This window comes from Hypanus sabinus, chromosome 27, assembly GCF_030144855.1.
Source record: "Hypanus sabinus isolate sHypSab1 chromosome 27, sHypSab1.hap1, whole genome shotgun sequence".
NCBI classification, from domain to species: domain Eukaryota; kingdom Metazoa; phylum Chordata; class Chondrichthyes; order Myliobatiformes; family Dasyatidae; genus Hypanus; species Hypanus sabinus.
In genome coordinates, this window is record NC_082732.1 from 38,594,306 (window position 1) to 38,618,176 (window position 23,871).

General features: G+C 36.0%; 1 protein-coding gene across 4 annotated transcripts in view; it reads right to left on the bottom strand.

Annotated features, from left to right (window-relative positions):
- The window catches only part of clstn1 (calsyntenin 1), a 75,549-nt gene that overhangs the window by 28,061 nt on the left and 23,617 nt on the right, over positions 1-23,871 (bottom strand). For 2 of the 4 annotated variants that reach the window (XM_059952266.1, XM_059952268.1), the window contains exons 2-4: positions 10,845-10,967; positions 6,373-6,402; positions 2,313-2,508 (exon numbers count right to left, since the gene is read on the bottom strand). In XM_059952266.1, the coding sequence (XP_059808249.1) occupies positions 2,313-2,508; positions 6,373-6,402; positions 10,845-10,967 (349 nt within the window). The remainder of the gene's footprint in view (positions 1-2,312; positions 2,509-6,372; positions 6,403-10,844; positions 10,968-23,871) is intronic. The other 2 variants (XM_059952267.1, XM_059952269.1) reach the window with 1 other exon arrangement.

The window sequence follows — 23,871 nt, forward strand, 5'->3', positions numbered from 1 at the left end:
AAAGCATTGTATTAAGGCAATCCATTATCTGCAATAGGTCGTTGTGCTGATTTTGTTCATTTACAATCAAAAGAACACCATTAGGAACTAATAGTTTTATAGTTCTGTAGGTGCTTATGAAATGTTCTAATTTGTTACTCAAACTGTAGCTTGTCTTTTTTTAAACTTAAAAAAAAACTACTTCCTTGAAACCAGTTTACTGGGGGCAGCCCGATATGTCCCAATTAACCCAAATCGACTGTATATGCCATTTAAAAATGAAAGGCCGCTGACTCGACTTTTTCTTGAGGGGATGGGGGCAGTTTCTGTCTGGCACTTGCGTACTCATTTATCAGACATGCCGAAATGATGTCAATTATTTTGAGAATTATGACTTGGGTTGTCTGTCTTTATGGAATAATTTCACTAGTTGGCTGGTGATATCACTCACAACTCAGGAGTCATCATGTGAAATTCAAAGCTTGTGCACAGTAGTATACATCTTCAAAAATTGATACTTCATACTTGTAGACATCTCCAATAAAATTCAACATGCATTCTCTTCCTTTTTTAAGCACTTCTAATGAACTGATTTGGACAACTTATGTGATAATAATGACTGAACACAAATGGGCTAAATTGAGAATGCGTCAAAATCTATACCTTTTTTCCATTACCTGAAATGCCCAAACAATTAATTTTTTGTAGTTGTTGTTTAATGAAGTGGAAGTGTAATGACTTGTAATTGATTACCTGTGTTTTTAGTTATCTCCTTGGAATTGCAAAAACAATATCCAATCACTGGATCACATAATTAGGTGGACACCTAACAGACAGTGAGTGGTTCACACTGGGGCATGGTACATTTACGATAAATAATGTAATTATAAGCTTTCATTGATATATACTTGCTTAGGTGAGATGCAATTTGGCAAGTGACTATCAGGACTTATGTACACTACTGGGTAAAAGTCTCAGGAACATATATAACTAGGGTGCCTAAGAATTTTGCATAACATGAAGCAGACAGAGTTTGTAAATCTGACAGGAGCAAAGCATGTTGGAAAAGGGGAGGTTGGGGTGCCTCAGGAGGGGCGTGGGACAGGTGGCAGAAGGAGTGCCAGGAGCAGGTGGGCGCTGTGGGTGCAGACACCAGTCAAGGTCGTTTGATTCCAAACAATTGGTTTACTGATCATTACAGAATGCTTCTCTGGTGCTTCTGCTCTCTCCACTCTCCCTTTCCCTTTTTCCCAACATGATTCCTCTCTCCCTGCTCCTTTCACATTCAGTCCACAATAGAATCAGAATCAGGTTTATCACTCACACATCATGAAATTTGTGGGGAGTTTTTTGCACAGTGGCAAAACATAAAAGTATTACAGCACCCTAGCTATATATGTGCATAAGACTTTTTGCACAGTACTGTACACAGAGAAATGAAATTAGAATTTTACTAAAATGTTGGTTATTGAAATTCTACTGCATGCGTCCCCAACCTTTTTTATGCAATGGATCCCTAGCGTTAATCCGTGGACCCCAGGATGGGAACCCATCTTACTGATAGCAAGCAGTGAGTTGCTCAAAATGTGTGGAGGGAGAAGTTATCTTTTCAAATACAAAAAGCAACCTAATTGGAATCAATCGTTTCCCCTTGACTAATTGCAAAATTTAACAGTCAAGAGTTAAACAATAAGCCAAAAAGCTGACAGCATATATATCTTAAGTAATTTTCTTTAAAGTATCTGAGAATAAATAGAACAGGACAAACATACAATAAACGTAATTCAATTTGCTTAACACAATAATCATGTCAGTTAGATTTCTAATACTGCTAATATTTGACTTTCTAGATTTTAAGCTGACATTTTAATAACAATATAATCTAAGATGTCGCTTGGTAATTGCACAGGCCTGCTCTGATGTAACTGGTGACCTGCAATGGAATGCATCTTCAATCATTCGATTTGTGCATGACAGCAAAAAATAAAACAGACCAAACATCCGCTTGTAATTTCATTAAATGCTGGACACCATACAGATACAAAAGTGATTTATTTTGAACTGTTCTGAATGCACAGTCAAGGCCAGAACTTCAGCTTATGCAGATGCACTTTTTATTACATACTATATTAGATCATTATGAGCAGTAATTAGCAAATGCATCATTACATTGGTTATACCATGTCTTCTGTTCCAATGTTATTTGCAGAGATACAGCCCGTAACAGGCACTTCTGGATAAACTAGCCCATGCCACCCAATTACATCCATGTGACCATGTGTAATAAAGTAGAAGTCAGAGTAATTTTGTCCTGCATTGCAGTATACACTTACTTATGGGATTTTTTCATATTTTCTCCATCTGGACCCTCTCCACAGTCGTAGGCCTGGATAGTAAATGTGTACTCTTTCTGCAGCTCACAGTCCATCACTTCTTTCGAACGCAAGACAGCTTCACCGGTGGTTTTATCAACCATCACAGCTTCAAAAGGAACATTCTGCCCATGAATTCTAAATCCACAGATCTCACCTAGAGATTAACAAATAGCAAGTTAGAACTTGAACAATAATGCAACAGTTTAACAATAAAGTTTAAAGTGCAACAGCAGTCCAAACTTCGCAGCCAAGGGTTTTGCTTTTATTGTGAGGGTCTGTTGAGAAAGCAAAGCCTGTGCCTTGTTTGGGTGAGTTCTGGGACTTAGTATGGGTGCATATGCCTGCCTTCCAAGCCACTGGTTTACAATGCATCCACTCATGCAGGAAAAAGAGATAAAAGGAGAGAGAAAGAGACAGGCATTTCACAGGATTACTTATGACAGCTATAACTTGTAAAATACAGCCATGGCTGCTGGGATCTTCTATGCCAAGCTACTGGGCAGAGCTGGGCTGTCTATTCTGACCAGGATAAAAAGTTAAAGTGCAAGTTAAAAATCTGGAAATGTACAAGCATTTGACACAGGTTCAGCACAGTTTCACAAATTCTGTCAATTTTCTTTTGAAAAACAATTGTGTTTTAAGTCTTCCTGTGCAATGTATCTGTCTACAATTAGGAATCACGATAAATCACTGGATGGCAACTCAGCATTAGAAATATCAGTTGGATTTCCTATTCAAAAAAAATTAACACCTTACATGAATTGATTCTAACCAGATCAGTCCTTTTGACAACTGTGGATGGCAACTAGAGAACTCAAATCAAGTATATTTAAGGTGAATTCTGTGGATTAACAAAATTATTCGTAAACTCAAATTTCTTCTGAAGATTTAAAATATTAAACAGCATGTTGGACCACATATTTGACCACAAATTCTATACTTGTGATAGGTCAGAATTTCTCTGTCCAGTATTAACACAAGGAAAATTTGGGGTGGAAGGGGGAGGAGGAGAAGCACAGAAGGGCTGGATATCACATCAACAAATTCAGCTAATCAGAAATACCAGAGTACAACTTTTAGGCACCAAGGACAAAACTACTGGAAACATTTGGCAAGTAAGCAGGATTTTCATTTCAACTTCATAAAGAATTTATATTGAATAATCTACTGTAAATTGTCCAATGGCTGTTAAATTATGATACAAATGACTAAGAACTTCACACTGAAATCAAGAGCTCTAAATTTTCAGCAATCAGGGATATGAGGCTTTGATTTTTTCATCTTATTTCAACTATTAAGAGCTGTTACCTTCTAGATGAGTAAATGCAGACACTAGAATGTTTTGGACGACTCAATGACTTCACTTGAGAATGCTTTCATCCAAAATCTTCTCTAATCTCATCATTCTTAACAGATCTGCCAGTACAGGCCTTCTGGCCATTTCCTGGATTTATCCACTCCTCCAAAAGGAGCTTGTACTCACAGATTGAAAGACCCAAAGCTATGGAACTTTCTCCTTAAACCCCCTCCTCTTCCCTTTTAATCATCCACCCCGTATCTCCTTCATATTGCTTGACATCAATTTTCATTCAATATTGTTCCTCAGAGAAACCAATTGGAGTCTTATGTTAAACACATATGATAAATTTAAGCTGTTGATTTCTTGTAACAGAGATAACAAGACCAAACATATTCACTGGGGGAAAGTGAAGTGACAGGGAAGGATAAATGAACCAGAGGGCACAGATGCAATTTGAAGTTTGTTTTCCTTTATTTCCATTAGATGTTTGTGTGCAATCTGTCATGTTGCGATTAGATCCTCCTGCCAACAGCAATGCCCCATCATAAAGTGTTTAATAATGAATTTCTGAGGGTAAGTAAGGTGGCAATTGCAGGATGTAATTTATGCATAGAGTAAATGAATGTATGAAGAGCTTTTCCACTGGCATTAGCAGAGCAGAGAATGCTCAGGATCGCAGCATGCACTGCCTTTGAATTAATGCAGAATCTTTGCTAAGGTAGCATTTGGTGGGAATGGAAAAGGTATAAAAGTTTATTTCTTTAGGGGCAATCTATATACAGCATTTCTAACCATTCACACTTCTGTACAGCAAAAGGCTAGTACAAAAATAATGTTTAAATACTTGTACAGCATGAAACCAGAAATGAAATTTAAAACCAGCTAAATCAAGATGATACTTGCATAACATGCCACTCCAGGATAATCAATCACATGATCATGCAAAAAGGGCAGTGCAGATTATCTGGAGACTGAGAGGGAAGCACAGAGAGATCTAGGTGTTCTTGTGCACCAATCAATAAAGTGCTAACAGGCAGATGGAACAAGTAGCTAAGGCTGCAGGCGGCATTTTGACCTCACTACAAGGGTTTTGGAATTTAAAATTCAGGATGCTTTGTTAATTTGCAGTGGGTTTTGGATTGATGGAATACTGCATACTGTTTTGATTCCCTCTAAATGTAATAATATTGGAGGCAGACCACCAGACTACCTTGAATGAGACGATTGTCCTTCAAGTCAAAGAATTATCCTGCCAGGACATTAAATAGCTATTCTTTGGAGTTTAGAAAAATGAGAGGTGATCTTAGTCAAGCATACAAGACTATAAGGAGGCTTGACAGAATAAACTCCAAAGGGACAGTCATAGAAATTACCGGAGGATGGTGGATCTCTGGAATTTTCTGGCTTAGCATGCAGTGAAAGTTAAATCATTGCAACTATTTAAAGTTGAGGTGGATGAATATTTGATAGATTGAAGAGTATGGAGGAAAAGCAAAGAGGAGTTGAGGGCAGCAGATACCAGCCATGACCATATTAAATGGCAAGATAGGCTTAAAAGGCCCAATAGTCTACTCCTGCCCGTTTTGCTTTCCTTTGTCACTGCCTAGAAAGTGAACATGCTCAAAGTAATTAATTTCTGCATATAATTAAGAGAAAGGATAGCATATCAAATAACCCTGCAATGGAAAGAACTAGTGGCTCATAAATTACATCAATAAGCACCATGTTCATATTTGTCATGCAATTCTAAATCAATATTCAATAATGGAAATGGGGGGAGAGACGAAATGAAGGATCATGCAAGTCCCACAGTTTGCCATTTTTGTTTGTGATTCTCATGTAGCTGATGCATGAGATTTTCATTATCAATAGTGTAGGTGTTGCACTTGACACCTAGAATCCAATCAAGAGGCATCTGACAATGGAATCCCATCTGAGCGATATGGTCAAACTTTGCTGGACACTAGATCAAGCAGGTGCCTGCTTCATTAAGTTTGCACTTTCCATCCAGCCACATGCACACCAACTCACCACTGTTACCATTCCTCTAACACAACTGATTCTGACTCACAGATATCCAGCCAATGTACTTCCTCCCACACAAGCACAAATGACCTTGTCTTCTTGAAGTCTAACCCTTTGCTTATCCCGATTCTCTCCCAACAAAGTAAAGTCTAACCACTATACATGCCCCACAAGCCCTTTCCAGGCTACTTTTCTCTCCATCAAGGACAGCTCACCATCTATATCTGCACTCAGTTATCAACTTATTTCCAGTCAAGCATTTTGTTGTTTAAATTTGAATTTACTATGAGACACAACAAACAAGATATTCTAATTTTGATAAGGTACCAGGACTAAAATCTAGACACTAAAACCCAAGGCTTATATAGAACTGGATTTGTATTATCAGGTTAGCCTCAGGCAATAACTATACAAAGTCAGGAAGAAAATTCATTTTTTTAACCTACATCAGAAGAGTTTGGGCTGAATGCAAACTCGAAATATGAAATGTGAAATGTCAAATTAACTGATATTTCTAATGAACTCATGTTAAACTTTACATCCAGTAATTTTTCAGATAAGCCTGGATAACAATGGGGAATAATATGGATGACAGGATTTGCTGTTTTAAGTGCTGATTCCCCATTTTATGACCGGAGTTAGTGGGTTAATACAACTGTTCATGAAGAATGAAAGAAAGAACCCAGGTATCACCTTCTTTGGTGAATGTCACCTCATACCTCTCTATAAGGGGAAGAAAAGATAAACAGAGGTCAGTCATCGAGTAAGAAAGCAAAAGGGTGAAGACAGGAACAAGTAAAAGGGATCATTGCAAACACAAAGCAACTTAAACAGATTTTTCTTTCATGCATGTATAACTTTTTAGGATCTTTGACAAACCAACAGTGGGATTTAGTCCAAAGAGATTAAAGAAAATTCTTGGCACAACATAGCTCATTATAAACATACTAACCTTCACAGTTCCAGGTTCCCTTTAAAAACAGGTTATATAAAAATAAATTATCTATCATGATTCAAGTCAAAAGCAATGCATTGCAGAATTATATAATTTCTGCATCATTTATTTTTTCAGCATGAAAGTAACTTGATACTTAAATGCACCATTTTGAAAGTTGATCAAAATTATTCAGAGTGCTACCACATAAATAGCTCCTGGTGCATAATAATCCAACAGATTACTGAATCTTACCTGTATAAAATAAAATTCAGTTAACATTTAGAATGGAATACTGCTGATCCTTTAACTACAATCCTATTAGTTGAAGATATTTTTGTGATTTATATTTATGAAATATTTCACTGTAAACTAACCATGAAATATTCCATTAGGTAACAGTGAAATATTTCATAGCCAACTTCGACCTTGGGATTTCATTTTTATACCAGATCCAAGTGACATTGCTAAAGACATCATGTACATAATTAAACATTACATCAATAACATCTATTTAAAGCCTTGCTCTTTCCTTTCAAAATAATCCAATCATTTCTATCAACCAACAACTATTAGGTACTAAAGCAAGATAATGTGACAGATACAGAGTCACATTTTGCAACTAATTCCTGTAACACTAGACATACATTTAATGGGAGACATCAACAACTTTTGAATTATTAAAATAGTTTACAACAGCTTTCTTTTAAAATTTTACCTCATCTTATTTATAATCTTCGTTAAAGTCATTAATCATAAAGTTGAAGTTACAAAGCAAGTTTTATTCTGGGGAAGAACAAGCTTTTAAAATCACTGCAGCTTGGGTTGTTTTCTCTGGAGGCTGAGGGGAGATCTGAGGAGTTTAAGATTATTAGAGGCCTAGACAGTATCTTCTTCCTAGGATTGAAATGTCTATGAATTGTTTAGTACCAGAGGGCAAGTATTTAAGGCGTGGGGGGGGGGGGGTACTGACAGGAGATAAGATGAGAGGGGCAATTTAAAAAAAATACAGTGGTAGGTACCTGTAATGCACTGCTTGGAATCTGGGGTCATGGTAGAGGTAGATGCATTAGGGACTTTTCGGAGACATTTAGAAAGGCACATGCCTGCAAGGAAAATAGAAGGAAATGGACATTGTGCAGGCAGAAGAGATTAGTTTAGTTGGCCATTTGATTTCTAACTTAACTGGTGTGGCACAACATTGTGGGCTGAAGGACCTGTTCCTATGCTGTACTGTTCTATTTTCAGGCAATAAGAAAAAGGAAGGATTGGACAGACCTAGCAGACCTGTTTATTGCAATGCTTGAGATGAGGATCTGAGCATTTCCCAACCAAATTTGAAACACCTCTTGGGATGACACCAATTCCATCTCTACCCACTGCTCAGAATCTGACTAAATCATCCTCCTACTCTGGTTACACTGCAATAGTAGATTCATGCTTACATTGCTATAATCCATCAGGTAGCTTTTTAGCTGGGGCAAGATTTAAAATGAGATTAAATATTTTCATGCTTAGAGCATTAGGGTAATCTTACCCATCTACAATTTTACTCTTATCTGATTATATATTGTTTATTCTCAAAATTTTATTTCTAAAAGTATCATGGCTAATTCTTTCCTCACCACCCTGTGCAGAAATAAGTGGAGGGAAGGCTGATAAATGCAAAAGGATATTAACAGCATTTTCAGAATAAAGAGTACAAAATCAAGATGCTTAAAAGCAATAGCTTTAAGAGGACAAATGGTCAGAGGAAGGGAAAACAAAGGTTATTCCCTACAGACAGGATGAAAAACTTTGAAAACATGAAGGCTAAAGATCTACCATAGGAAAGCTAGTTAAGCATCTGGTGCAAAATAAAAACATGTGCCCACTTAGACAAATCCTGGATGGCAGATTAGCAACAACATTGTAGTGACTAAGGGACCAGATTTAGGAGAAGAAATTAACTAATAAATAGGCCATAAATATTGGTAGATAACCCCTGGAGAGAGTGGCAGAAGAGGAAACAAAGTAATACACAAAAACTGGAGATGATTATGCAGAAATCAGCAGCAAGCCCTTGCATGGTAAAATGGCATATCAAGTGATTTATGCGCAACTGAGAGCTTATAATGTGAAATGCTTACAGATGCCAAGAGGATGACTGAAAAAATGATTAGTGAAACCCAGATAAGGAAATCAGTCTGGAGAATGATTTCAAAACAGTTGAACAATCCCCAAGTTCATTAATGTGGACAGCCAGTGGATTTAAGCAACACTGCCTCTCAGGTATATTAAGGGAGAGCTAAGTAATCAAAATTTACAATAGAATATTGTGACAATCAAAAATAAATCCTTCAACTAATAAGTTTGAATTAACCAAAACATATAAAGAATGTTTCTTCTAACACGACAGATCATCAGGTCTAATTTGCACTAATTGGATTGAGGGCCATTCAAAATCCTGTTGAGGATCAAAAGACCTTCTGGACAACTGCTGTCATATTCACACCATCTGGTACTCAATGTACCAAACTCACTAATTCATTTGGCAAAAACTGAACAAATCTCAATGGAAGATTACCTTAAATGTGTCGTGTAAAATTGCTGGCTGGATTACAATGCAAACCGCTGGATCGACTCAGACAAAAATCATGGATTGCCAAGCAATGGATATGAAAGATGCTAATGCAACTAGAATGCTCGACAGTGCAAATTTCACACAGTAGTCTTTGTTTGCAAATTCTAATGTTTAGCAAAGGTCTCCAAACCGTCCTGAATCATGAGCTATGGGTAACAACTGCAAGTTATGGAGAAATTATTTGGAATTCAGTTACAGATAAGCCAGAACTCACACCAATATGGATAACCTTTGAAGCTTTTAAAAGAAAACAACAGTTAAAATTGCCAAGCTGCACCTTTGTGGTTAAGGTTGTGGCACCTGGATATTTTGCTTTTAAGAAAATACTTTACCAATGAAGAGTGCTCTGGGCCTCTAATTTCACTAAACTATTAGATACATATAAGTGGATCAAGTTGTTTTTTAAAATTAGACGATGTTTTGTTCCAATTAATTTAAAAGGTTTTGTGTTTAAATATAACCATCCAGCTGTTCTGAGCAGTAAAATGGAAAGAATGTCCACACTGCTGTGGTGTAAATTCACCACAGTGTCCATGGAAGTGGCCCAACGTAGAGTTAGTTTTGCTTTAGTTTCTGGCTTCAGCCACATGGGGAGAAGGCAAGGACTGAACACAACATGCAATACATGCAAATTGATTGAAATGCAGAAAAAGAATATCAAAATTAATTGCTGTACTGCTCACTTTATCAATTATCAAAAGTAAACTTCAATTACTTTGTGTAATCCTGATTGTTACAAGCTGGATAAATATCTTCTAGAATAAAATAGAAGGCGCCAACATTTTCAAATTGACAAATTTTATAAAACTTGACACCAGAGTGGTGTAAAACAATAAGACATCATTTGCAGGGAGAGACAGATTGAAGGTCTTAATTATTTAAGGGCTGCTCAGGTGAATATTTATCTTAATCACAGAAGACTTTGAAAACTGTACAAATGAAAGCACAAATGCTAATGTTTATTATGAACTGGGTTCTGTTTAGAAAATTAGAAAACTAAGTACCAATAAATTGCTTGCAATAAAAACCTACTTATTTTCTTGTGCAAATTCATGAAAATATTAATATATCTTTTGAGCATATGCAAGTAGTGTCCAAAGTCCTCAAACAGCAGACCATTAATGCTCAGAACTAAAAGGCCCTGCTGATCTTCTCAAATTCAATTCATCAAATAACCTCTAATACCCCAGTATTATTGCAACAGCCGAAGTAAAAGAGCAGCTGAAGTACTGCATCTTGACGCCGGTACATATGAGGTCTCTGTTGTTGGCTACTGGAAGAGCCCATAAGACTCGAGGACAAACAAGGTGAGCCCTTGGTTTAGTATTCCATCGTTTAAGCTTCAACAGCGCAGCACTGCCAGTTTTTAAGTTCAATAAAGCCACTTTAAATGGAATACAATTTTACTAAAAGGCCAGTTATGTGACAAAGTTAACAAAAAGATGTCTATTGATGGCAGCACAAATCCCTGATGCAAAAGATTAATATTTCTAAATCAAGTTCACAAGCATTCTTTGATGTGTGTTTCAAACAATATACAAGTCTACAGATTTACAATACATTCAAATGCAGAACATAACATTTAGTCATGAGAATGAATTTACATACCTGCATAACGCAGAGGTGCATCTTTATCCAAGGCAATCAGTGGAGGATCCAGCAGGACTGTGACATCATTCTCTGTTACAATACCATGATAAGTGGTTTCTATCCAAGGCTTGTGCTTGTTTACTGCAGAAATAAACATCATCAATGGTTAACTACAAATAATTTGTTTTAATACCATGAAAAATATAAATCTGATAGATTAATTTTAGAATGAAATTCCAAATTTGCAGCTTCAAAATGATATCCACGCATCTTACACTTTGCATTATTGATACAAGCTCCATAATTGTGCGGCTTTCTTAATGCAAACTTCCTTCTTATATATTCAGTCACAATACTAGTCTGAAGAAAACTGTAGTACTGAGTCACATTTCATCCAAGAATGCTATCATGTACAGTCTACTAATCTGGTCATATCCCAACTGGATAGGACGAGGAAGAATTTGGAACCAAAGCTCAGCATCTAATTGACTGGATTTCATGCACATGGAATGCAATAATCTACACAAGACTATAATTAAAAAGTATGCAGTTAAACCAGCAGCATTAGAGATGGAATTACAGGCATGAATAAATCAAACAATGCAAATATCAATGGGATTACCTTACAATGGAGTGAAATCTAGGAAAAATACCAAGATTGAAAACTGATAGTTTTAGAAAGATGACAATCTTATTCAAGTGCTTTGAAAGAAGGCATTTTAGAGATATTGGATATACTTATTGTATTCCAATGTTTATAGATTCTGGAATTGTTCAAGTAGACGGTAGCAATGTGACCTCACATTTTAAAGAGAAGAGACAGAAAAATGCTACAATCTAAAAATGAGGCAATCACAGAATACCAAATCTCTTAGCTTTTTCAATCTCTCCTTGTAGAATAAGCCTGCTATCACTGGAATATTAGAGTCAAGGAAAACTACAGCACAGAAACGGGTTTTCTGTCCAAAACATCCAGACCATGCTGAACCACTTAAACTGCTTAGTCCCATCAAACTGCACCTGGACCATACCCCTCCTATTTGTGTAACTATTCAAACTTGCATTAACATAGAAATCAAAATCACATCCACCATTTGTGCTGGCAGCTTGCTCCACACTTTCAACGCCCTGAGTGAAGGTGTTTCCCCTCATGTTCCCCTTAAACATTTCACCTTTCACCCTTAACCTAAACTCAGTAGAAAAAGCCTGCTTGCATTTACCTCATCTCTACCTCTCAGTCTTATATACATATATCAAATTTCCCTTCAAGCTTCTATGTTGTAGGGAATAAAGTTCTACCTATTCAATTGAGTTCTTTACGACACCATCTGCCTGTGACACCACTTTCAATGAATTATGGACCTGTATTCCCTGATCCCTTTGTTCTGGGAATGTTAGTAGTTATACAGGATGCAGTACTCTATACAGTAATCCACACAGTTCCCAAAGCCTTATACACTTGCAATGAGTCTTTCTTACTCCAAGACAAACACAATCAAATAGAAGCTAAGATATCATTTGTCCTCGTAATCACTTAAATGCTGGACTTCAGCAACTTGCATACAAGTATAGATGGGTCTTTTGAGCATCAGGATTATCCCATCTCTCACGATTTAAGAAGTTCACAACTTTTCTATGATTCGCAACAAAAATGGACATTTCCTACATTCTATTCGACTTGCACGTCTTGCCCACTCAATTTACCCATAACCCTTTGAAGTCTCTTTACATCTTCCTCCATACTTGCAACACCATCTAGATTCATATCATAAGCAAACTTGGAAAATATGACATTTGGTCTGCTCAGACAAATCATTGGTTATAGACTGTGAACAACTGAGGCCGAAGCATAGATATCTGTGATACCCCCTACTACCAATCTATATCAACTCTGCTTTCTATTCATTTAAACAATTTCTCCCTTCCCCAAAATCTATGCCTAATTAAGGGTAAACAATTCCTGTAATTTACTCTATCTATAACCCTTTTAAATCTCTTATACCTCGATAATGTCCCATTATAACCTCCTCCACTAGATAAAGAACAAAGCTACCCTCGCCAGTCTCCACATAACTGAAGAACATCATAGGTAAAATCCTAGTGAATTTCCTCTGCATCCTCTTCACTTTCCCACTGGCGATACACAGTAATCCAGCCAAGATCTGACCAATACCTTGTGAAGACCAATCTCTTGTGACTCAATTTGTTGTTTCATAAGTTTCATCTGCAACCCTTTCGAAAATGAAAATAAAGGAAAGCAAATCAGTTTAGACTAGCAGAAAAGATTAGGTGAGGGAAGGGATAGGTAGAACAATGGAGAATTCTCTCTGAAAGGTTAAGGAGAGAAGTTACATGCAAATTCAGCTGATTTGATCTGTATAATGCATTGAAAATAAGACAGGCCTAGCAAGTCCGATAGTACAAAAAGGATAGTATAAAAAGGACTTCAGTAAGTACAGGTCTACCACTCTCCATTACACATCAATGTTTCTGCTGTGGAGAGTGAAGAGCACAAAGTTCCTTGATAGGCACATAATGGATGACCGAACCTGAACTCTTAATACCAGTTTGCTAGTCAAGACGGCATAGCAGTGTCTGTACTTTGTGGCTCCCTGTCCCATTCCAACAACTTTCTACAGAAGCATCACTGAGTGTCCTCTCTGGCTACATCATTGTGTGATAATGGAAACTGCAAGGCAAAACCTTATTGAGGACAGTAAAAATGGACAAGAAGATCACTGTGGTCTTCCCCCACCCCTCCCATTTGTTACATTCACTGGAAACATGGCAGACAAAGGGCCCAAAGCATTGCTGAGAATCCCCCTCAACCATCCCACAATATCTGTGACCCACTACCATCAAGGAAGTACCGAAGCATCAAGACTGGGACTACCAGACTTGGCAACAGCTTCTTTCCTCAGGCTGTGAGACTAATGAATACCTTGCCACCAAGGTCTTGTCATTAGGAGAGCAACCTGATTACTGTCTATTTACTTGTGCTGCGCATTACCACACAAAATATTTAATTATATTTTATTAACTTATAGAGTATTATTTTTTGGTTTCTGTGCTGTGAGATGTTTTGTGGATTCATGTGGTCTGAAGGAATGTTGTTTCATTTGGTTCTGTATATGTAGTCAGATGACAATGAACTTGAACTTTATCTTAAGTAACAGCTAAAATGATAACAGGCAGAAATGGCCAGTTCTGATACCGACATAATAAGTAGCCTTAAATTAGAAGTTGATAGTCCTGATGGAAGCAATTTGCTCAGATGATGGCGTTACTTAAGCTCATTCCAACGAGGCAAAAGGTAAATGGGAACAGAATGGTGGTTTAATAGAACCAGATATTCCTTCTGCAGGAGTGACTCCAAACAAGGATATGACACAAAGTGATCAGCCAGTCAGCGTTGTTACATGTTGATAATTAAGGTGCATCTTCACCTTGTTTCCAGCAGTTTGTTTTTCTTTATAACTTCTATAATCTTTAGTTATTTTCTTTTCTTCCACTGTATCACTCAAACCCGTGGTAACTAGAGAGGCCCTCCACTGGTTGGGATCAACCATGGATGCGTCCCAGCTGTCTATGTGATACACAAGCTGGGCAGTATGATATAGAGAGTAAGCTGGTTCCCATGTAGCAGACTCCCCCTCTCCACACAGCTGATAAGTCCAAATGATTGACAGAATGTAACTATATGAATCTGTTATTCATTATGTGAATCTATCCTATATTAAAGGGGCCTGCCCCACTTACCTACTTAATAGCAGACTACATCACAGAAATAATTTGGAAATTTAGTAAACTACTCATCAGAAAAAAATACACTGGAGCTTCCTTGAATTTACAGTGTAAAGACTTGCTTTAATTTAAAACTGAAAACTAATCAAAATTTGTAGCTCAAATTAATTGGACAGATTTAGGGGAAACTAAAGTACCTTTCTTGTACAGTATAATTTTGTCAAAACTAAAAACCATGGCACATTGTACTGTGAATATCAAACCAATGAAAGAGAAAGATAGAGGACTGTAACTGTGATTTAGTAAACGTAATAAACTATAAACTGAGATTTCATACTTTGCCAGCTTTCAGATCCATACTCGTGTCATGTTCTTGGAGGTGTACAAAATGGGAAATATGACTTCTACACTTACATTGCAAAACTTTCTAGGACCTTACCAGTTCCTAGAAAAACAGGAGAAAAAAAAGCTTTTTAAAAAATCTCCTATATGAAGTATGTCTGGTGCTCTCGTTAAAAACTTTCTCAAGCTTTGCAGATCAGCAACACATCCAGTGCGTGAGAATTACTTAAAAGATTTATTCAAAATGACATCCTTAGCTGCTCCAAAGTGATAACGGCTAAGGGTGTTAGTCTAAAACTCAAAACATGCTACAGTAGAATAGCAAAGTTCCATAACAAATATTCTGTATCAGAATTACTGAACTCTTTGCAATGTTGTTTTGAAGCAGCTCCTCAAGATCGAGGAGTATTTACTTCCACTGATCTTTGGGTTCCAAGACATCAATGTGAGATCTGCAGACTCTTCTACAGTTGGGGCAGGTTTGGCGTACCAGTTGGCAGCCTGTGAGGTGCTCCACTCTATCACCCAAAAAAGGCTTCCAATTCATGGTCATGGGAGTTTTTTAAATAACATTTTGCATGATCCATATTGGGCCAGAAATTTGCTGAAGTCTTTGTATTTAACAGGAGGCTTTGAGCACACACTTTTCACCAGGTAGTAGCTTTCTGTAACAGAGCTCAGAATAAACTCTCTTTGAAAAGTCTGTGGCTGGAAGATGAATGATAATGTAAGGCCTGTCCATGACAATACTGGGGAAGGTAGCTTCGAACATTCACATTGGTCTAAGACAGAGGTCGGCAACCTGCGGCTCCAGAGCCACATGCGGCTCTTTGATCTCTGTGATGCGGCTCCCCGTGGTTTGTTAGCTTTTGAAATGTAATTCGAAATTTGAAGATTATGGTGATCTTGTACAATATGAAAACTTTGCGGAGACACCGTTTCCTGGCACATCCGAACCGGCTCACAATTAGCCACCGTTCCGACTAAGGGAGATAGCCTACGGGGGTTTGTGAGTACGTGTCTTTTGGAGCATCCGCGCCCACGGGGACGGGTTGAGGGAGGCTTTAAAGCAAGGCTGTTTAGTTCGAATAAAGTTACCTTTGACTGCAGTCTTTATTTTAGCGCTGCGTGTAGCGCTACACCGCTACAACGTGCTTTTTATCACTATTAATATACATCACAACTGCCAATGCCTGACACCCGCCAGTGCGCGCATTCTTTTAATTCTTCGATCCAAGGTAGGCTACCTACGGAGTAACCTTCAACCCAACGTCTTTTTTTCGGAGTTCAAAATGTTTTTGTTGCATGCAGAAATGTAATTTCGTTTTCTCTGCAGGAGTTCATCAATTTCATAAATGCAACACATTATAGTTTGTTTATACATAGCATAAAGGCAAAAAAAACCCGTTGTATGCAGTGTTATTTCATTTTGTGGCTCCCAGTGTTTTCTTTTCTGTGGGAAATGGGTCCATATTGGCTCTTTCAGTGGTAAACGTTGCCGACCCCTGGTCTAAGAGAATTTTGTGGCAAATGTACTGATTTTTCCAGTGCTTTACACTGCCTGCTGCAGACGGTAAGAGGTCACAGAAGAGGTCATTGCTGCCCAATGGGCTAACATTCTTGCTAAAATGTTGCATCTCAATTGGAATAAATCTTCAGAACTAACCAAAACCTGCTCAAACAGCAGTGACTACATTCCAGATCAAAAGTTATTAGAGCCTCAATACTCAAGCTGCAACATGTCGATTACAGTTGCATTTGTGCAAAGAAGCAGAGCTACAAATTCACTCAATGGATCTGTTTGCTGCACTGCACTGTCTTTCAACAATAAATGCTCATAGCATGGCCCTGGAAACAAGGACCTCTTCTCAAATCTTGGGAACCAATCTAGTGATAGACGACATTGATGGTAACATTCATCGTCATCTTCAAAATGCCAGCATGGCCTATGATGATTGAGGAGAACTATAGAAGACCAAGAGTCCTTCCTGCAATGTTATATCCAAATGAAAGTTCAACCCAAAATTCAAAGAGAAATTTGTAAAGCAATATCTGCACAAAGAAAATTTAATGTCAGGATTTGGAAATCTTGTGACCATAAATTCAACACTTTCCTTTTCTATCCATAATTTTTTTTTCAATGGCAACAGTTTTCTGGTATTTCAAGCCAAGCACAAGTAGGAAGAAATTAACTGTAAAGGAGTGTAATATAATTCGGCTGCAAAATCATCAACAAATGTGCAAAACAATGATAAATAATGAATGAAACCCTGTTTCTTTGGACCTAAATGACAAAACCTGACAAAAATATGACTGAAATTGCCAAGATCTGAAGTTAAGATTAGTCTATTCATGGAAAGGTTGAGTGATTTATAGGTGTGGAACAGGATTAAAGATTAATGGGGAAAAATTATGCACATTCTAACAAAATAACCATATTAATTTCTGTGTAACTGTTTTGATTTTTCAAATGTCAAGGTGGCTAATAATAGACTAGCTTTATATACTGGATTGCAATAAAAATATGCATATACATAATTAATAATTTATGACAGAAACCAAGTAACACCTTTAGGTACAACACCTTATATACCAGCTGGGTAGCCTCCAACCTGATGGCATGAACATTGACTTCTCTAACTTCCGTTAATGCCCCTCCTCCCCTTCTTACCCCATCCCTGACAATACTTAGTTGTTTAGTTTTTTTCTCTCTCTCTGTCCATCACTCTGCCTGTTCTCCATCTCCCTCTGGTGCTCCCTTCCCCCTTTCTTTCTCCCTAGGCCTCCGCCTCCTGTCCCACAATCCTTTCCCTTCTCCAGCTCTGTATCCCTTTTACCAATCACCTTTCTGACGCTCAGCTTCACCCCAACCCCTCCGGTCTTCTCCGAACATTTTGCATTTTCCTTCTCTTACTATCTTTCCTTTCAGTTAGTCCTGATGAAGGGTCTCGGCCCGAAACGTTGACAGTGCTTCTCCCTATAGATGCTGCCTGGCCTGCTGCATTCCACCAGCACTTCGTGTGTGCTGCTTGAATTTCCAGCATCTGCAGATTTCCTCGTGTGTAACACCTTTCATATCTGTGCATTCCAGAACTTTTTAAACAGTAATTCCCTACTTTTGAAATGTAATCACTGTCATCATGGGGACGAGGGAGGATTTAATCTGCAAAAAGACCCAGATATTGAATACATACTTTGATAACAAATGTACTTTTAATCTTGAACAGCAATGAAATTAATTACTAGATCTCTTATTTATCTTGTTGCTTGAGGGCAAAATACCAGAAATCCCATGCTGGCTGAATCAAGTTATGGAATTATTTTTAACGATACAAATGGAGCCTCCCAACATCTTTTTTCTTTTTCAATCTTTTTATTGAATTTCATATATAAATAAAATATAACATAATAGTGAACAGGTTATAAGTACAATAGACTTGAGATTGCATTAATAATAAGATAACAATATCCTATTAAATATCGACAACAAAAAAAGTATAATAATCAAGTCTATAATAATTATATATGAAAAAATAAAAATAATCATCAAAAGAAGAAAAAAAATTAAAAATACAAGAAAAAATATATAGAAAAAAAAACACTAAACTAAACTAACATGGGCAATAATAACAGTTTATATGTATATGATAGTGTCAAGAACTCCGGAACTCCATACCTGAACAAGAATAAGCAGAGAGAAGTTCTGGAAGAGGTCAAATTAATTCATATGAAAATGTCGAATGAACGGTCCCCAAGTTTCTTCAAATTTAATTGATGAGTGCTTCTAATTTTTTCCAAGCTCAGATAAGAAATAGTTTGAGAGAACCACTGAAACGTGGCAGGAGGATTTACCTCTTTCCAATTTTGTGATATAGACCTTCTGGCCATTAATGTTACAAAAGCAATCATTAGTCTAATTGAAGGGGAAAACTGATTACCATCCTTATTTGGTATACCAAAAATTGCAGTAATAAAATGAGGTTGTAGATCGATATTCCAAATTGAGGAAATGGTAGCAAATATGTCCTTCCAATAGTTATGTAAAGTGGGACATGACCAAAACATATGGGTCAATGAAGCCACATCTGAATGACATCTGTCACATTGAGGGTTAATATGAGAATAGAATCGAGCAAGCTTATCTTTAGACATATGAGCTCTATGTACAATTTTAAATTGTATTAAAGCATGTTTAGCACATATAGAAGAAGAATTAACCATTTGTAAAATTTTTCCCCATTTTTCTGTTGATATATTATATTGAAGTTCTTTTTCCCATTCTTGTTTAATTCTACCTGATATTTCTGGTTGTATCTTCATAATCGTATTATAAATAAAAGTCACTAATCCCTTCTGACAAGGATTTAAGGTAAAAATCAAATCTGAGAAATCCATTGAAGTTGAATTGGGGAAAGATGGTAGAACTTTATGTAGAAAATTTCTGATTTGTAAATATCTAAAAAAATTAGATTTAGGTAACTTAAATTGGTTGGAAAGTTGGTTGAAAGACATCAAACTACCTTCAAAAAAAAGATCACGAAAACAATTTTATACCTTTCCTTTTCCATATGCTAAAAGCTTGATCTGTCAAAGGTTTGAAAAAAAAATTAAGTAAGATAGGGCTATCAAGAACAAAGTTTTTCAGAGTAAAAAACTTATGAAATTGAAACCAAATTCATAATGTATGTTTGACAACAGGGTTGGATATCTGTTTATTGAATTTAACTAAATCAGTAGGAAGAGAAGAACCAAGAACGGAGAATAGAGAATATCCCTGTACCTCATTGCATTCTAAATTTACCCACTGTGGGCACAATGGTGAATCCAAATCTGATTTCCAATAAATTAAGTTACGAATATTATTCGCCCAATAGTAAAATCTAAAGTTAGGTAGAGCTAAACCACCATCTTTTTTAGATTTTTGTAATTGCCTTTTACTTAACCTGGGGTTTTTATTTTGCCACACAAATGAGGAAATTTTTGAATCAATATTATCAAAAAAAGATTTAGGAATAAAAATTGGTAAAGCTTGAAATAAATATAAAAATTTTGGTAAAATCATCATTTTAATAGCATTAATCCGACCAACTAATGATAAGGATAGGGGAGACCATCTTGTAGTAAGTTGTTGAATTTGATGGAGCATAGGTAAAAAATTCAGTCTAAATAAATCTTTATATTTCTTGGTAATTTTTATACCTAAATAGATAAAGTTATCAGTAACAACTTTAAATGGTATCCTATCATTCAATAAAGTTTGCACGTTTAAAGGGAATAAATCACTCTTAACCAAGTTTAGTTTATAACCAGAAAAACTACCAAATTGAGCCAACAAGGATAAAATAGCGGGAATAGACCTGTCAGGATCAGAAATATATAACAACAAGTCATCAGCATAAAGTGATAACTTGTATAACTTCTCATTACGGATAATACCAAAAATATTAGGAGATTCACGAATAGCAATGGCTAAAGGTTCTAATGCGATATAAAATAATAAAGGACTTAAGGGACAACCTTGTCTCGTACCACGAGATAATTGAAAAAAAGAGGATCTGTAATTATTTGTAAGAACAGAAGCAACAGGTTTATAATATATTAGTTTGATCCATGATATAAAATTAGGACTAAAATTAAAGTATCTCAAAGCGTTAAATAAGTATGTCCATTCAACTCTATCAAAAGCTTTTTCAGCATCTAATAAAATAACACATTCTGGAATTATGGGTGATGGTATAAATTATATTAATCTATTTTCTAACATTAAAAAAGGAATACCGATTCCTAATAAAACTAGTTTGGTCTTCTGAAATAATCTGTGATAGTACCTTTTCTAACCTAATGGCTAAAATTTTTGTAAGAATCTTAGAGTCTACATTTAATAGTGATATAGGGCAATAAGATGCACATAAAGTAGGATCCTTATCTTTTTTAAGAATTAGAGAGATAGCAGCTTCATAAAAAGATTGAGGTAATCTCTTCTTAGCAAATGCATCATTAAAAATCTCACATAACCAAGGGGAAAGCGAAGAAGAAAAAGTTTAAAAAAATTCTATAATCTCACCATCAGGACCAGGAGCTTTCCCTGAATTCATTAACGAGATAGCCTCTCCTATTTCGGCCATAGAGATAGGAGCATCAAACAAGTTACGATCTTCATCTGTCAGTTTGGGAATATTCAAATTGTTAAAAAAATTATCCATCATTGACAGATCGCCATCAAATTCTGATTGATATAAAGATTTATAAAAATCTTGAAAAGTGTTATTGATTTCTTTATGATCAGTAGTTAGATTACCGTCTTGTTTATGAATTTTAATAATTTGTCGCTTAGTCGAAATAGCTTTTAATTGATTAGCTAACAGTTTACCAGTTCGATCACTATGGATATAAAATTGAGCCCTGGTCCTAATTAATTGATTCTCAATTGAAGAAGATAATAATAAGCTTTGCTCCATTTGAAGCTCAACTCTCTTCTTATAAAGTTCTTTGGTAGGAGTCACGGAATAAATCTTATCAATTTCTTTAATTTTATCCACTAATAAAGCAATATCTAAATATCTTTGTTTTCTTTTACCAACGGAATAAGAGATAATTTGTCCACGGATAAAAGCCTTAAAAGAGTCCCAAAGTATTCCTCTATCAATCTCTTCAGTATAGTTTGTTGAGAAAAACAAGTCAATTTGCTGTTTTATGTAGGTGATAAATTCTGGGTCTTGAAGCAAAGTAGCGTTAAGTCTCCAAGATCTAGTATTATTGGAAAAGTCCGAAATCTTGATAGATAACTTCAAAGGTGCATGATCCAAAATAGTAATAGAATCATATTTACAATCTGTAACATCCATTAATAAACGATGATCAATAAGGAAATAATCAATTCTAGAATAACTGATATACATGTGAAAAAAATGAAAATTCTTTATCTTTAGGGTTCAAAAACCGCCATATTTCAGTAATTCCCGAATCAACCATAAAAGAATTAATAAGTAAGGCTGATCTATTCGGAAGAATTCGGGATAGGTTTAGATCTATCCACCGAAGGATTCAAACAACAATTGAAATCTCCACCCATTATCAACATATATTCATTTAGATTAGGAAGGGAAGTAAATAAACGTTTAAAAAATTCAGGGCAGTCAAAGTTTGGAGCATAAATATTAACTAGAACCACTTTTCGATTAAAAAGTGAACCAGTTATCAACAAAAATCTGCCCTGTGGATCAGAAATAATTTCATGATGTGTAAACGAAATTGAGGGGTCTATAAAAATAGACACACCCCTAATTTTGGCGGTACAATTCGAGTGAAATTGTTGACCCTTCCAGAACCTAAAAAAACGTTGATTATCCTCCCTCCTAATATGGGTCTCCTGTGCAAAAATAATATTAGCATTTAGTCTATGAAATACTTTAAATATTTTTTTACTTTTAATCGGATGATTTAAACCATTAATATTCCAAGAGATAAAGTTAATAGACTTATCCATCATGCCAATATTAGTTGTGTATATCATAAAAGGTTAAAAAGACACATAACCCATAATTCAGGAAGAAGGAAAAATGATTCAGGAGCAACCGGAGAACATGACACCTCAACAATATTAATAATTTAAAGTCGGACCATAAACTAAAAGCAAAAAAATAAAAAGCAAAAGCGTGAAAAAAGATCCCTACCCCCTCCCCCAACCCCTCAAAAAAGAGCCAAGTGGCAGGCGCACAAACTAATACTAATATTACCCCCATTTTCAAGATGGCAACTTCATGAAAAGAAAGAAAAGAGAAACTATATAACACCCAGATATAAATACAGGGTTGTAAAAAAAAGAATATATATCAATCAAAATGAAAAAATAATATAAAAAAGCAAAAAATCATTAAAAAAAAAGGATAACCATTGAAATTTAAAGTAGTGTAATATGCCTTAAAAAAAGATTCCATATTCAAATATAAGAAAATGACGTTTCAAAAACAGAGACTTATGGGAAGAAGAAACGACATTTTGAAAGGACCATATTACAGAATATAAATGTAAATTCGCCAAGCTTTTCTTTAAAAGAAAAGGTCATCAAAATAAGATTAAAAAAGGATTCAATAACCACTACTATATATATATAAAAAAAAGGTCCAAAAATTCAAGACATTCGTCCCATTCTCAAATACAGGCAAATAAACGCTTACGGAAAGCAAAGTCTTATGGGAAAAAGAAACGACATCTTAAAAAATAAATCATTATTACAAAATCTTAACGTGTATATCTAATCCAGAGGGAAAAAAAACTTAATTAAAAAAAACATTACAGTAAAATTAAAAGAGTATCTGTAAATCATGATAATAAAAAAAACCAGGTCTACAGACCAAAGTAAAAAGCTATACCGCAGCTTCATAAGTTAAAGCCTAAAAGCGGAATGGCGTCTTCTCTCCAAAAATTCTTCTTCAACATAACGCATAGTTCAACTTGTACTAGAAGAGCGATATTCTTCAACGAATTTCTTTGCTTCTTCCGGAGTATTAAAGAAGCGTTGACTGTCATCACTCAACGTAATTCTGAGATTCGCTGGGTATCTTAAAGCTTGTTTAAGTCCAATCGAATGAATCTCTGCCATCACCGGTTTAAAAGCGATTCTCGCCCTCATTACCTTGAATGAATAGTCCTCCACAATACGAAACTTGTTGTTTTTGTGAGAAATCATACCTTTCTGACGAGCTAATCGAATTAGAAGCTCTTTCTCCCGAGGATAATGGAGACGGACAATCACAGCTCGTGGCTTGTCTCTCGCAGCCGAAAATCTCAGAACTCTGTGCCGGTCAATAGTAGGTTTAACCCGCAAAGCGTCCTCGCCAAAAATTTCCCACAATAAGTTAGAGAAATATTTAGTTAAGTCACCAGATTCAACTTTTTCGGGAAATCCAATAATACGCAAGTTCTGTCTGCGAGATCGGTTTTTTAAAACTTATTCTGC